At 38.6% G+C, this 15,165-nt stretch overlaps 2 protein-coding genes across 2 annotated transcripts; one reads left to right on the top strand and one right to left on the bottom strand.

Annotated features, from left to right (window-relative positions):
- Window positions 3,861-5,785, top strand: LOC18608048 (classical arabinogalactan protein 9). The gene is made up of 2 exons (XM_018116493.1): window positions 3,861-4,548; window positions 5,414-5,785. The coding sequence occupies exons 1-2, from the start codon at window positions 3,976-3,978 to the stop codon at window positions 5,495-5,497; spliced, it is 657 nt and encodes a 218-aa protein (XP_017971982.1). The 5' UTR covers window positions 3,861-3,975; the 3' UTR covers window positions 5,498-5,785.
- LOC18608046 lies at window positions 10,143-13,454 on the bottom strand. The gene is made up of 3 exons (XM_007042516.2): window positions 12,691-13,454; window positions 11,579-11,926; window positions 10,143-11,484 (listed from the first exon to the last, which is right to left on the bottom strand). Exons 1-3 carry the CDS (start codon window positions 13,153-13,155, stop codon window positions 10,861-10,863), a joined length of 1,437 nt encoding a protein of 478 aa, XP_007042578.1. The 5' UTR covers window positions 13,156-13,454; the 3' UTR covers window positions 10,143-10,860.

Genomic DNA, 15,165 nt, shown 5'->3' with positions numbered 1-15,165 from the left:
AAATTAACCTTGGAACCCTAGCCCAGGGCCCTTTCCTCTCCATCCACCTATGATCCGACTGGGCCGAGAACCCAAGGCAGAAAAAGGTTTACGTCTACGACCCAAATACCCTTCTATTAAACTAATTTCGTTCTAACTAGAATTTCTTTTGTATTATGGATCTCCTATTCTATGAATTTTTTTTTATTTTACTCATTTTTTATAGTCAAAATATTTTTTAATCTACAGTTTTGCCAGTAATCCCGCGTGGAAGGGTGATGAAAACCCACACACCTACAAATAAAACTTAAAAAATGAATAAAATTTTTTGAAAATTCAAATTGTGATTAATTAGGGTAAAATACTGGTCGGTAAAAAAAATACTAATAAAAATAAGATGTGGAGACAATAATATGCTTTTTTGTTCCTAATTCATATAATAATGAGTCTGAAGTTTTTACCGATTATTAGGTGAATACCAAACTCATTGCTGATTTTATATACTGTAATAAACTAAGCAAATAAGAGACCCCTTCTCTTTGTTTTCGTTCCTTTGAAGGGGTGGGGAAACGATTTTCCAATTATTGTAAAGCAACTCTCTTTATTTTGCCAGATAGTGAACATTTTTCCTGCAACCAGAAAACTCACATTTCTATTTTTCTAAGACTTGCAAAAATTAATCTCATGGGAAATCTAATGACATTTCAAACTTTAAGGCAAAAATTATATTTAGTTTAATTTTTACTTTTAAAAGATTAATAAACTGAAAAAAATTATGACTAAACAGATTCCAAGAGTTTAGAGCTTTTTCTTTTTAAGTGGTAAAATTGGAAAGCTCAAAAAGGGCAACCCTTTTTTTCCTAATGATGAAAAAGGTTTTGAGTTGGAGAATACTAGGGAATGATATATCCTACCCAAAAGAGTTCAATTGAAGTGAAATTTTACTCTTAAAAACACAATCTCGAACTCGAAGGCCCAAGCCCTTTTTCCACCCCAACTTGCGAAGAGATGAAATATTACAAGCGCAAATCTCAGTCTCAAGCCCTGTTCATGGCGATTTTCTTTTTCTTTTTCTTTCTTTTGAAAGTCACTATGACCTTAATTGAGACGTAGGGGGAAGATCCGAGTTGGGGGTGTGACATTTAACTTGACGTCAGTAGTTTTGATTAAGCCACATGATATTGCAGATGAAATTAAGAAAAAAAAAAAAGCTCATAGAAAGTCGGCTTCAATTCATGAGGAGAAGAAGGAGGTCAATTTATATCCTTTTAATATCTGGAAAGAAATGTATGGGCCAACAGGAGGAGGCTAACGAGTTAACATCATTTCATATTCGGAGATAACGATCGTTAAACCGACGGGACCCTTCCTCCCCCCTCCCCTCTCAATCCCTTGTACTCTAAGCTGCTTATGGACCACTTTTACTTCGCCACTTCTCATGCTCAGCTTCTTCAAATATTTCATAATGCAGCAAAACCTTTTTACTCGTTTTCTTCCTCTGTTCCATTTCTGAAATAAATCTGCTTTTTTAGGTGCATCAGATAGATTCAATGTCAGAAACCAAGAAAGCACTACTGCCTTCCCTTGAACCCTCTGACATGTATATTGAGTTACATATAATAAACATTGAAAAAACTTTAGACCACGTTCGGATTCAAATAATTAGCTAGTTGTAATGGATTTTGTAATATATGGTACCCCATTCACTGTTTCAATGATACGTGTAAATGGAAGATTGGAAATGGCATGCAACCCACTTAACGCTTAAATAGTATCACATGAAACTTTAAAAGAGTTGTGTTAGTGAATTGTACGACGTGCACAAATCTTGTTGAAAGTGTTAGGTGATGAATTGAAGACGTAAGAACCAACCAGAGTTAGGAACAGAGATGAGGAAATCTAATTCAAACTTTCAGTGTTGTTAATCGTCTAGTAAATGAATGGAGCTAAGCAGAGCTAGAGTATCCAAAGTGAGAAGGAAGGGCCCATGTTAATGCAAGCATGAGGGAGGGAGAGAGAGAGAAGGGTCTAAACCAAATGGGACCATAAAAATTAAGAACTACGATGAAAGTCCGCACTGATGATCATGCAATGCAGTGGCCAGAATTGCAGAAGCGGAAAAGTTAAAACGGGAGTTAGGAGACACGCTAAAGCTGGATTGATCTATAAGCAACGTTTCTTCTCTTAAAACGTACAAACTTTATGTGCAATGGCCACCAATTCCAAAGGGACACGTGAAAACCAGTTAATCATCTCGGTTAGAGACAAGGACCCTCCCAAAATTAAGGCTTTTTTCTCACGACAATCATAAAGTTGGAACTCAAGATAGAGATGTAGCTTGCATTCGCGTAGTTTCAATTTCATTATCAACACGTCCATTGGTTTATTTGACATGGGATTTCCTTTTTGATATCAGTTCTATAAATGAAAATTTGACATTTCATCATTTAAGTGTTTTAGTTGAAAGGAAATAATCAGTAGGAAGCATATAATGAAATGAAGTACTTACTTAAATCAGTAGGGAAGCAAAATAATGAAGGTAAGTACTTACTTAAATCACTAGTGTATTAAAACTTTGAGTAATTTCCTTTACATTATCTTGCTGCTGGTTTTGATTTCGGCATGAAAATATATTAGCAAAAAAAGAATATATATATATATATATATATATATATATATATATATATTGTAGTAATAATCATGTTGAAACAGCAAAGAACATCTTGGTCCAAAAGCACATATCATGGCGTGACAGCGCAGCAGGTCCTACGAATAGAGGCGGTGCAGGTGCTCCAACATACCAACCAAATCTGGATGATTTCCCCCCCATAACTTAACTTATGTTTAACTTAGCGTACAAATTACATTTGCCAGTTCGTCATAAAAAGATCCAGCTCAGATAGATGGTGGCCCCCCCAACTAATCATTATTGTGCTGCACATAGCGATCAAAACTATCATGCTCCTTTCTTAATTCATCCAAATAATCCCCCACATGCTTTTGTGAAAATTTGTAGCCTACCCAATACGGCACAGTCTTTCCATCCAACCAATTGTTTACAGCAGTAAATTTTTTTATTGATAATGACCTTAATTTTAATAAACACATCTTCCTCAAAAAAAGTTTATATAAGGAGACACAATGTTTAAATTAATATAAAAAAAATTCAAACTGAAAATTATTGCATCATTGGAAGTTGATAACGATGGAACTATGGAACTACCAAATTAAAACGATAACATTACAATTTGATGGACAAAGCTTTGACAAAATGTTCATCTACAGAAAACCCACTTGTTTTTTAATAAAGGTCGGAGTAACTAACGAATCATTTATAATCATCAAAAAGACATAATAACCAAAGCCCCACATCGCCACCTGTGTGTGCTATGCACTTTTTACCTTACCAAACGGGGAAATTTCTAACTAGTACAAGTAAAAGTTAAAGAAAAAGGAATTTTTTTTTAATGAAAATGTGTTTAAGCGACAAATGTAAACTTGTAAACCATTTTCCACCCAGACAGCATGTATGTATGTATATCAAACGCCAACGGCAATCTTGCTTCAAAAAGGGAATAGTCAAGGTGCACCACGTGGCAACGCTTGGACCCTGCTGGTAGCCACGATGGCAACTCGATCCTAAGATCAAAGCAGAAAATGAACATCACATGCAACAGTGGACCCCACCCAACACACTAATAATCAGATGCCACGACACCAACAGATGAGTTCGGTATAGAGACCCATGGGCCCCCCACGTTGGGCTCCTTGCAAAACCGCCCGAACCGCCCGTCTAAGGCCGAAGCCGGCCCTCATTATTTATTTATTTTGGTTTTAAGTTGGACAATGATCAAGATCTATATAAATACCACCTGCTATTCTCTCTGTCACACTCACTCTTCTTCAGTCCTCTCTCCCTCTCTGTAAATTTCTTACAGGGGTGTGCGTAGTTTAAGCAGAGAGGGTGCGCAGGATCAAGTTTGCCATCATTTCAAGATGATGCTTAATAATAAAATTTTATTTCTATCAGCTTTGCTTTGCATTGCCGTTGCTGGGGTTTTAGGCCAAGCTCCTAGTAATCCTCCTACATCCACGCCGGCGCCTCCAACGCCACCAGCCTCTACTCCTCCGCCGACTACTCAACCACCGCCTACACCAACCAGCACTCCGCCACCGGCTTCTTCTCCTCCCCCTACTTCATCACCACCTCCAGTGACGGCTTCTCCACCACCAGTTTCAACTCCTCCACCTAGCTCTCCTCCTCCAGCAACTCCCCCACCCGTTAGCTCTCCACCACCGGCTTCTCCCCCTCCCGCCACTCCTCCACCGGCTTCTCCACCACCTGCTTCTCCTCCTCCTGCTACTCCCCCACCGGCAACTCCTCCTCCAGCAACCTCACCACCAGCTCCCTTGGCTTCTCCTCCAGCCGCAGTTCCAGCTCCCGCACCTAGCAAGAAGAAAGCTAAGTCTCCAGCGCCATCACCGCTCTCGAGCCCACCGGCTCCACCAACTGAGGCCCCTGCACCTAGCCTCGGGGCCTCTTCACCAGGCCCAGCTGGAACCGATGTGGTATACTTTCTCTTGATCTTCTCTTTGTTTTTCTACTTATAACCTTTTTTTTTATGCACTTGAAGCTTTCTGAGGTTACTATTTTTTGTGAGTTGTAGTATTTTAAGGGGGTTTAAATTTAATAATGACGATTGCATAATGTAGCAAAAAAGTTACGGGGTTGCTCTAAGTTCTAACTTAAACTAGGGCGTGGGGACAGTTTTTCTCGTTTTCGTGTCTCATCGTCGCTAGTGTAGTCGAGTGTACTTTAACTTTGCATGTACGGAGCAAGATCTGGTGAGATCAAGCTCATGGCAGTAAAAAGACGGATAAAGCTCTGATTGGTGGTAAAATAAGGAAGTCTAAGCTCTGACCTCTGACCAAAACACGTGCCTAGTTATAGTGATCACTGCTTACAAAGCATGTGGAAAGGGTGCAGGTAAGTTTTGGTTGAAGCATCAATGTGAGACAGATCAGGTGCCTGCCAGTTGAAATCCGTGCCTCAGAAACCAGCAGTGTTGAACAAGGCAGAAGGTACCCATTGGCGTCGTGACAGGTAGCAAAACGACTGCAAAAAAGTGAACAAACTTTTGCCTATGGTTTTGTGGGGGAGCATGAGGCTCAGAATCCCAAAGAGCTTGTTTAGTCTAAGTCCCCCCGTAGGGCCATAGCTGCACCTAGCCTTTTCAGTTTATCTCCGTGGTCTGACCTTGTCTAACCTGAGCTTGTCCCAGTACTAACCATGCTTTTAGTCATCTTGGGTTATCTCAACCGTGAACGATGATCCAATTCGTTTTGAGCTTATTTTATAAGTATCATGTGCATGACTCAATTACTATAATATTTCACTAAGTCTGGTTTGCTTCAACCTTGATGGTGATTGCAGAGTGGAGTGGAGAAAATGTGGTCCGTACACAGGATGGTAGGGAGCTTGGTGTCTGGATGGGCTCTCCTCAGCTTGATGCTTTAGACAAGATCTGTTCGTGTCTAGCTATGTTTCATTCCAGTGTTTATTTACTTTTGGCCCTTCCATATAGTATTATTGGATGCAGTCCCTGATGGGACTTCTTACCATGCGTATTTCAGCTATATATATCATTCGGTTGTATTCTTTGGGAGATTTTTGAGGGGAGCTTTTTGTATTGGAGGGGAGTTGTTTATTTTGTATGGGATTTGTTGGTGGCTGCCTCCTTCTCTCATGATTGATTTGTTTTTTTTAATAGCCTCACATTTCATTTATTACTACAACCATTTTATTTGTTGGATCGTCAATTTAGCATAGACTTAGCACCATATCGATTAGATGATTTGATACAAAGTGGAAAAACAAACAAGTATGTCTGCCTTTCTACTCATGCAAAGGATAAAACTGGTTTCCTAAGCAGCTAAAATTCAACCTTTCTTTTTTACTTTAGCTATGAAAAGCTTCCGAAGTTAGAGTGGGGAGCATGTGGAAAGAAATTATGGAGACACATCATGAATTTAGCAAGAGTGGAGTTGGTACTAGCTCCGTCATTAATGGGTTCCCTTTTTCCGAGTGAGATCTCGAGTAGTTTTGCCTTTGGTGTGTCCTCAAAGTTATTCTTAATTTCTTTACGAATCATCATGCTATAGGCTTGAGATTTATGGGAGGGAGGGACAGTATTTGGTTCATCCTGGGAAAGTCGAGTGAGGTGGTTACTTTCTTCCTACTGAAAGATAGAGTGGTGAGTCTTCCCCATGACAAGCTAACATGAGAGGATGGGCGGGCATTGGGGACAAAGGAGAAGAGACCATGGCCGCTATCTTTGGTGGTGTTGGCCATCACATGGTGGATCTTGAAGCTGTGGCGGTGGGGATGGATGTGGCTCGTTGGCATTCGAAATTTTGGGCATATAATGATCTAATTTAAGGTGATAGGCTGATGTAGGTAAATGTATACATAACCTTTGGGAAACTATGGTTGGATTCCTGTGATGACAGAGGAATGTGAGCGAAGGAATGAATATGAAGTTCGGAGTTAGTGGTGACATATCTGTTCCAACAAATGTTATGATAGCATTACGCAATACGGCTACTACCACACCCTGACACCCATCATGCTTTGTTAGCTAAGGGTACAAGCCCAAATTTCTTATCCATATATTTGCTATTTAACTTATAAGGAAAGAAATATTCTTTTTCGTTACAATTATCAGGAAATGAATATAGTAATCGCTGATTTGATTTGGCAAAGAAAGAAGAAGTACAACTAAAGAGCCCAGCCCGTACCCTTGAACCATAGGCTTAGGTCCAACCAGCCAATGAGGAATTGAACTGTGTCCATATTCTAGATTAAAATAATCGAGCCCATAGTACTCTTCGGCTGGCAATGCTGGACTTGAGCCATTTGTTATGTTGTCATGAAGGGGAGGATGTTTTGATTTGGGCTTTTCTGTCTTATTTACTGACCCAAACAAGAAATTGAGAACTTTGTAAGGCTAAAAGCCGATGGAGATCTTGAGATTTTGGGCCTCTTCTTAGCCCATTGGTAATTCTATTTTCCTTTTATGAATGCTATAAATATTTTGCAAAACTAAACAAACCAAGCCTCTTCTTCCCTTTTATTGTTTTCATTAACTGTTTACCCATAGGATTAAGCATATATCTCTAGAAAATTCAAGTTATTTCCTTAAATTGAACTTCATCCATTCTGAAACTTTAAAGCCTCTGACACAAAACTTTTAATTGTTAATAAGTTAAAAAATTCTAGAACCACTGGAATTGCAAAACAACAAGATTTTTAGAATGGCAAAAGGGGTCGCATTCAACAATTTTGGAGCAAAAACAAAAAGAAAAAAAAACATTAATTTCAGTCAATCATGTTGTCCCCCCCAAAAATTATGAATCTGCCAGCAACTAGATCGGCTTCTGGCCCAAAAGCCCCTCGTGTTGTCCTTATTAATCCTTTTCTCCAATAAATCAGTAGCAGAAAATTAAGGACCCCATTCCCATTGAAGCAATGAATGTAGATTGAGGGAATCAGAGATTTGCAATCACTTGTATCTAGAGAAAAAAAAAAAGTTTATTAAACGCACGTACGGTGCAGATACTAAACATGCACACAGGCACATACACAAACGCCCACGACGAGACCAGGATTATATATTTTAGAGTGGGATATTCGTATTGGGTACTAGTTCGGAGCCTTGCAGACTATGGAAACATAAATGTGAAAACTATTTTTCTGGGGTACTGCTCCATTGTTCCACCACTGCCATTAATGAGGGTTATTCACAGTCATAACTATACATCGATACTTTGCACTGCTTACAAAGAGGTGGAAACTTCCTTTGCCGACACTTTGATTTTCTGCATAATTTTTTTTTTTCATTTTTTTTCCCATCAAAGTTATAAATTAGAGACACTGCAAACTTTGTTGCATACGATATCCCACATGCATTTTTGAAGTGCTCAACATGTCAAGCAATTTAACAACACTCCCTAAGATCCTGCTGCTGCTTCTTCTCAAGGATTATTATGAGCAAAACTGTAAGACAGACAAATGCGGGGATCAAAAGTCAAAAGGAAATGCCCTAGAAATGTTGAAGGCTTTCGTCTTTCCCATGTCCTTTTTTTTATTCTTTGAGTAGTATCCCTACTAAATGCTTATGCCCACCCCCGGTGTAAAAAAAATTCCCCTACTTCAGATCTCAATGAATGTGTTTGTTAACAAGTATAGCTAGGGATTGGACATAGAAAATTTCTGAAATCAAGCCCCAAGTCAACTTGGAATCTGAACAAACTCATCCGGTCATCCTAGGAAATGAGTAGGAAGATGGGCTTAACTAAGCCATTTTTTAAAATAATTGCATTTCCCATAACAAAATCTGTAGGGTAGATGCTATTCAAAAGAAAAAAAATCTGCAGGGTAGATATTATTCGATCCTGTCATTTGAGAATCTGAATGGTATATAATCCAAACTTGTTTTTTTAATTGTCATTTGCCAATATTTGTAACGCTTTTGATCATTGTACAGTAATGCTTGTTCTAACATTTCATGCCACCAAACAAAATTTTCCTTTCCAGGAAGAATGCAGTTAGGCCAATTAATCTTAAGATACGCTCCAAGCCAATGAGCGATGGTTTTACTTACTGGCTGTTGCAACAAACTCGTTGAATGGTCTACATCAATGAGTTAAATTATGTTATCATCTTAATAACGGGCTGATTGTACCTTAGGAATATATGCAATTAAGAGGACGGCAAGTTTGGTGCAGCGGCCATCTTTGGGATAGTTGTTCATTGCTCTGACGAGGGTAGATTGGACACCAACAAACTTTTTTTTTTTTTGCAAAGGCAAAATACCCATGAGTATTCACATTTAGGCTTTGGGACCATAGTATCTTTACAAAGGTGGGATCAATCAAATGATTTTTCGAGGGTGACTGACAGATCAAAGTGTTTTTTATTGAGGCTAATTAGCCAGGAATTATGAGTATTGCAGTCAAAAAGAATGCGTTACGGTTGTTGGGATTGCAATATCACATGACTTTGACATGCATTTAATTGCTGAATCCTCAATCTTTGCGAATTGGAGGTGAATTTGATGAAAATCTCTCACACGGTTTTGATGGCTTTGGGTTTGTTTCTTCATTTATGCACTTATTAGTTCTAAACACTGTGGATTGCACGTCATCCTGATGAAGGAAGGAGCCTCATTAAATATTGGTAAAGGTATTGTTGGGATAGGATGTATTTATTGTCATCTCTCTTCCGGAACAGACAAACGGAGTTAAATAATGCAAAAAGCACTCATCAATGAGAGTATTTGACCTTTCAGAAACATCATCATGAGGAGGAACCTTCCCTCCCAAGAGAGAAACCGAAAACAGTAAAATGAGATAAACAGCACCTAAATTGGATGTAAAAGATGCGGAAGACTGAACGACATTGTCTGCGAAAGCAGGAAATAAAATGCTTGTTAACACAGTAGAGCAAATGAAAAGAAAAGAAAAGAAAGGATGAGGAAGGAAATCACATGGGGTTGGGTGCAACTTTCACCTCGTGCCCAGTTGTAATGATATTTTCACACACAAGCTCTGCTTTGAACGATGCAAACTGCACTTCCAACCTAACCCCACATTAACCTGTACTGACGACTTCGAGTCCAATGGTCAAAGAAGGGGCTTTTTAACCTTAAAAAGCTTTTTCACTTGTATGAATTGGAATGAATAATTTATAAAAGTAGAGGAGGGCCCCACCAGGAAGCCTGTGGAACCAACTACCAGGAGACACGGTCAAGGAAAAAAGTTCCAAAGGCAAGGCAGTGAGGCATACAATGACAATGGTACTGAACTTTCAAAGACAACCCTAGATGCCGCCTGTCATGCACCACATAAAGGACGTTCACACACATGGAGATTGGCGCATCAGAGCTGGCCATCGCGGAATTTAGAAAGCTAAGACAATTGCTAGAGACCCCACCAACGTTATGAAAATTGCAGACTTAGATGCTCGTGTCAAGGTTTAAAACTTTAAATATTCATAAAGAGAAACATTAACAGAAGATTATTTAGGCATATATCTTGGCCACTCACAATTGACAAGTGAAGTTTCAACACTTAATTCCAAGATGATAAACACAATTCAGAAGTGAAAAGAAGGAAACACACGGATCTCGATACTCGTTATGAGCATTAAATAAATGATGAACATGATATTTTCTGATTACATTTGCTTTAAGCAGCACTGGACAAATGCAAACATACACCCAACCAGAACTCAGGTCATTAACACAATTTTGTTACAGCAGGTAAGGAAAATAGTTAGTTCCATCTCATTTACCATGCCTTTTAATCACCATCTATCCAGCAAAATCTCTTTTCCTTCCCAAACCCAAAAACAAGTTTTAAAGTTAAACAATCACACAAGGAATCACAAATCCAGAAACAGTAACATTAGAAACTAGACATTACTGTCAAACTCATGCTGATCAGCAGCAGTATCCTTCATACTGCGACATTATATTTCATTAACCACTAGAGTTAGTAAAACTATAAAAAGGTTAATGGGACAGCTTTACGCCTTTACCACCTACCCTCAAGCAAGGAAGGTAACCTAAAATTAACCTCCATTAGCTCTAATCCCTAACTGGAAAACTGAGCTCCAACTCCATAGTTGGATTCTGCATTGAGAGTATAAAAATTCATACAGGTCTGTTGGAACCTTTGAATGATTATGCTCTATGTACAGATTAATAGAGGCATAAACCAAAGTCCAAAAAATGACTTCTACCTTGTAACTTCTAATGGGTTAGTCCACTGCACTAGCTACCAATATGAACAATTGCCAAGATGTGATTCTCCACTTCATCAGACTTGCATCCTCCAAACCATGCTGTCAGCACCGCCATCCTGTGCTTTTTCTAGGGCTGCGACTTTGGCACGATGTGCTGCTAAAGCAATTGCTCCCTTCTCCCTTTCATCCTGAGGAAGTTCACAGGTTTCACTGATGGATCCAGATCTCAAATCACCTGGAGGGATAAAACAATCAACAGAAAGGCCTGGTATGTTAAATGCAACCTCTTCAATCGTCCAAGCCTCTTCCATCTTTGTTTTTGTATGGCTCATTGCAACTTCCCCAAACCTGAAAAGAGTCACAATAGAACGCCCCGAATGTGCTATCATGATGCCTTCAACAGGCCGGTAATCATCAAGATATGAATTGATTGTGGTTTCCCAATAAACGGCATCACCACCATTAGATTGGATGCGAGTCAGATGTGAATCTTCCATGTGAACAAGAAGTCCAGTCTTCTGACTAAAGTAGCCGAATAGAACATGCCTAATGATCTCTGCAGGGCCTTCACTCCTTGCCTTCAGTGTCTGAGGATCAGTACAAAGCTTGAGGATGAAGCAATCCTCACCATTAATCTTTTTCTCTCCTATGCATCTTGCATCAGCAAACATACTAGCTGTAGTTCTTGGATCAAGACCCTGAAGCAGGGATTATAAACCCCAAAGAGAATATCAAAAAACTGAAAATGCTAAAAGTATGACTGAACAATTGAATAAGCAGATGAAACCACACCTGAAGTGCACGACGCAAGGGTCTAACAGGCCCCTTTGCAGTATGCGCACCAAGCCAAGGTGTGTGCCTCCAGACAAGCTTCCCATTACAGCCAGCATGAACCTTGCTGCCCCCAACTGCAAGTTCAACATACCACATGTCCGGATTCATTTGCCAGAGTACAAACCCACCAGACTCTGCACCTCTAGAGCCATTACGGTTCTTAACAGTCCTTGTGGCAGTTTCATATTCTGAAGCTACCATTTTGAGCTTTCCCATTGCATACGCATTCCGAATGGAGTTTTGAAGCTTCTGCCCACCAGAAGCAGCTGTATACTGCTGCAATATGTACTGAGCAGAGGAAGTTTCCTGCACCAAACCACAATACAAGTAAAAATTTTAACAGTAATCAATGCTTGAGTCATGGCATTTTAGCACAAGAACACAGCAAGGAATAAAGCCTAATAAGGATCAAATGAGAAACTTCACCCACAAGTAGTTTTGTGTCAGTATTTGAACATACAAGACACTCTCAAAAACCCTACAGCCACAAACACACTGTTTCCAATGTGCAGTTCTTTTTTTTGTTTTTTGAAGGGAAACCACAGCTTTTTATTTCCAACAAGTAATATAATTATTTGGAATCCAAGAAAAGTATACAACCCTACAAGGATTTTCCCTCCAGTTTCTTGCAAACCAAACAGTTGGAATCAAAACCGTGACTTCTTTGCAGGGATCTATCACCCATAGAAGAAGCTTAAAGCAAGCAAATATTAAAAACATGATTAATCCTTAATAAACACAAATAAAATACTATATCCATTAGTGTCATTGAATCTACGCTAAACATAGAATGTAATCCAAAATCTAAACCAACAAAACTCGTAAGAAACACTCAAAAAAACCTCCTTTTTCCACACTCAAATAATACTAGAAAAATACATAGAATATAGTATTATTGGTAAATCAATATCCAACCAAACTCCCACTTTGTTGCTAACTAATCAAACAACCACCACCAAAAAAAAATTCAAGAAGTTAATTTTTTTTTCTTTTTCGAAGGAAAGGAAGTAGAATAAGTTAAAGAATAAAAAGAAGTTAAAAGAAGAGAGAGAGAGAGAGAGAGTACTAACAATCGGAGTGTCTTTGATACTCAAGTGAGGCAAAGGGTCATTAGAGCTAACATGAACTGGAGCCAGAGGCGCACCCATGACCCCAAGCAAGAGCCTTAGATCAGACCTTTTGTAACTCATCGAAGCCACGGATGGAGTCCTCGATAACTGTCCTTTAACCCATTGTCCCAGCCCCGACCCGACCCGTTTTGAATCCCCAACTTCTCCCCCGTCCGGATCGGGACCTTCCATGAGTGGCGCTAACGCCTCTCCGACTGGCCTCAGACTCCCGGATCTCACGATCAATGGCTCCGGTTGCGCCACGTAAGCGCCTCCGTAGTTGTTGTGGTTGCTCTTCTTTCTGCGTAACAGACTAGCCATGGGTGAACGTGCTCTTGCAGGGCTGTTGGGCCGAGAGCGGGAAGGGGAAAGCCCACGAACTACTTCTTCTTTGAGAGCTGAGAAGAAACTTTGCTTTTTCTCCATTTCTATTCGGGGTCTTTCCTCTTCTTTAAAAAAGAAAAAAGGTTTCCTTCCTTGATATGGCGATGAAGAAAGAAACAGAGGAGATAAGGGTGGGATTAAGGGGAAGTTTTAAAGAGGATAAAGAGAACGGTGAAGTCCCTTCATGGAGAGAGTGGGAACTGGAGAGCAGAGCAGCAGTGAGAAACTGGCGTTTCGTTTTTGTTTTTCTTTTTTTAGAGACAGAGAACAGAGCAAACCTTGCAAGGGGAGAGCTTTACTTTTCAGAGAGCAAAATACACTCTCTTTGCTCTCCTATTTTTATAATCCTATGATTTTAGAGAGAGAAAAGCAAGGAGTGCCTAAAAAGGCCAATTAAATGAATAAAGAAACTGAGAAAGAATGTGACTTCGCTGTGAGAGCGAGAGTTTTCACCTACCCTTTATGCTTGTCAAAGAATGTTAGTACTATTAAGTATTTACATTGGAGAAAAATTGCCATTTCAGATACTCTTTTAATTCTTATAATAATAATAATAATAATAATAATATATATCAATATAAAAGAAAAGTACTGCTATTTTAACCTTATTGTATAACTTGTTAATTACTTGGTCCTCACTCCTTACATGGCATACGGACTATATACCAAATGTATTTTTTTGGAATTTCTCTTAGAGATCAAGTAATGTCATGTCATTCACCCTCTTGGATTTCAAATTGTTACTCTACGTTTGAGATTTTCTGTCTAACAAAAATGGTCTTGTCACGACGGTTGATTATCTACCAAACCCCAAGCAAGAAAAATGGTTGGCTAAACACAAGGGACATGGGAATTAAACTAGACTTTTGCGAATTTAAAGTATACATGTTGCTTTAGTCAAACACACATTTCTTGTTATTTATTTTTCCCATTCAATTTTTGACTGTATTATTTAAACTTTTGAAATGTCCGGATGACTAGATCTAGCGTAACCTTCCGTCCGCCCCTCTCAAAACTGACGACACCTGATAATTAACATCCCACCTTTTGAGATATCATAAATTTAAGTACTATCTAACTATTTTTTATTAAAATGATATGTTTTTCACCGCGCCACGTCAAGGGGGGAATCGAAAACTTTGGCATGGCACTCGCAGCAGCATATATTCAGCAGAAAAGGAAACGGAATCGAGTGGAGTACATCATCTAACGTAATCGCTCAACTAGTGGCTGCTTAGTCACGTGAGGGTGTTCCCGTAATTCCAGGATGCACAAATCTAAACGTGGGAGCCAATGGAGAAAACGCATGGTGACCACGTGGCGTAATAAGATAGAGAGTATATGAAGAGAGACTCGAGGAGATTGTGATAATAGGATATTCCATGTGTATTATGTTTTACTCTCGTGTTAATCGGTTTTAGTTACAGCCCATCTACCAACAAGAATGAGTCGTTTCTATCCTCGACCGAACATCGAGAAATACAAGGTCCACTAATACATTTTAACCACATTATATTTTAATATTTATCGACATATTATTAAAATTAATATATTGATAATTAATTTATAATCCATTTTTTGAATCTAATAAAAAAATAATTATCCTTAATTAAAATATGATATATTTAAATTAATATTATATTTTAAATTAAATAAATATGATTTTATTTTTACTATGATCTATTATCTCGTCTTTTTTTTGGTACTTGCAATTATCATTTTTTGTATACTGCTTATGATATATCTTATACTATTTTTATGATTCAAATAATGAAAAATAACAACAAAAAACCATATTTTCCAAGTCCCAATTACTTCCTTATAAAGGCGAAAAGAAAAAAAAAAGGTACATCAATATTCCATCTTTAGTGCACTCATCAAGAGCCGGGCATATGTGCTATTTATTCCAACCTATCTAAATTAAAACTTTCCCTGTTTTTTTTTTATTACTCCCTATATTTATATCCAAGCAAGAATTCATCAATTTAGGAAACATTCGACCATCAATTCTACTACCATAGATAAAAATACTATTGCCAAATATACATGTTA

The sequence above is a fragment of the Theobroma cacao genome, chromosome 2, assembly GCF_000208745.1.
Source record: "Theobroma cacao cultivar B97-61/B2 chromosome 2, Criollo_cocoa_genome_V2, whole genome shotgun sequence".
In the NCBI taxonomy this organism is placed as follows: domain Eukaryota; kingdom Viridiplantae; phylum Streptophyta; class Magnoliopsida; order Malvales; family Malvaceae; genus Theobroma; species Theobroma cacao.
This window is presented reverse-complemented; position numbering and strand designations above follow the sequence as displayed.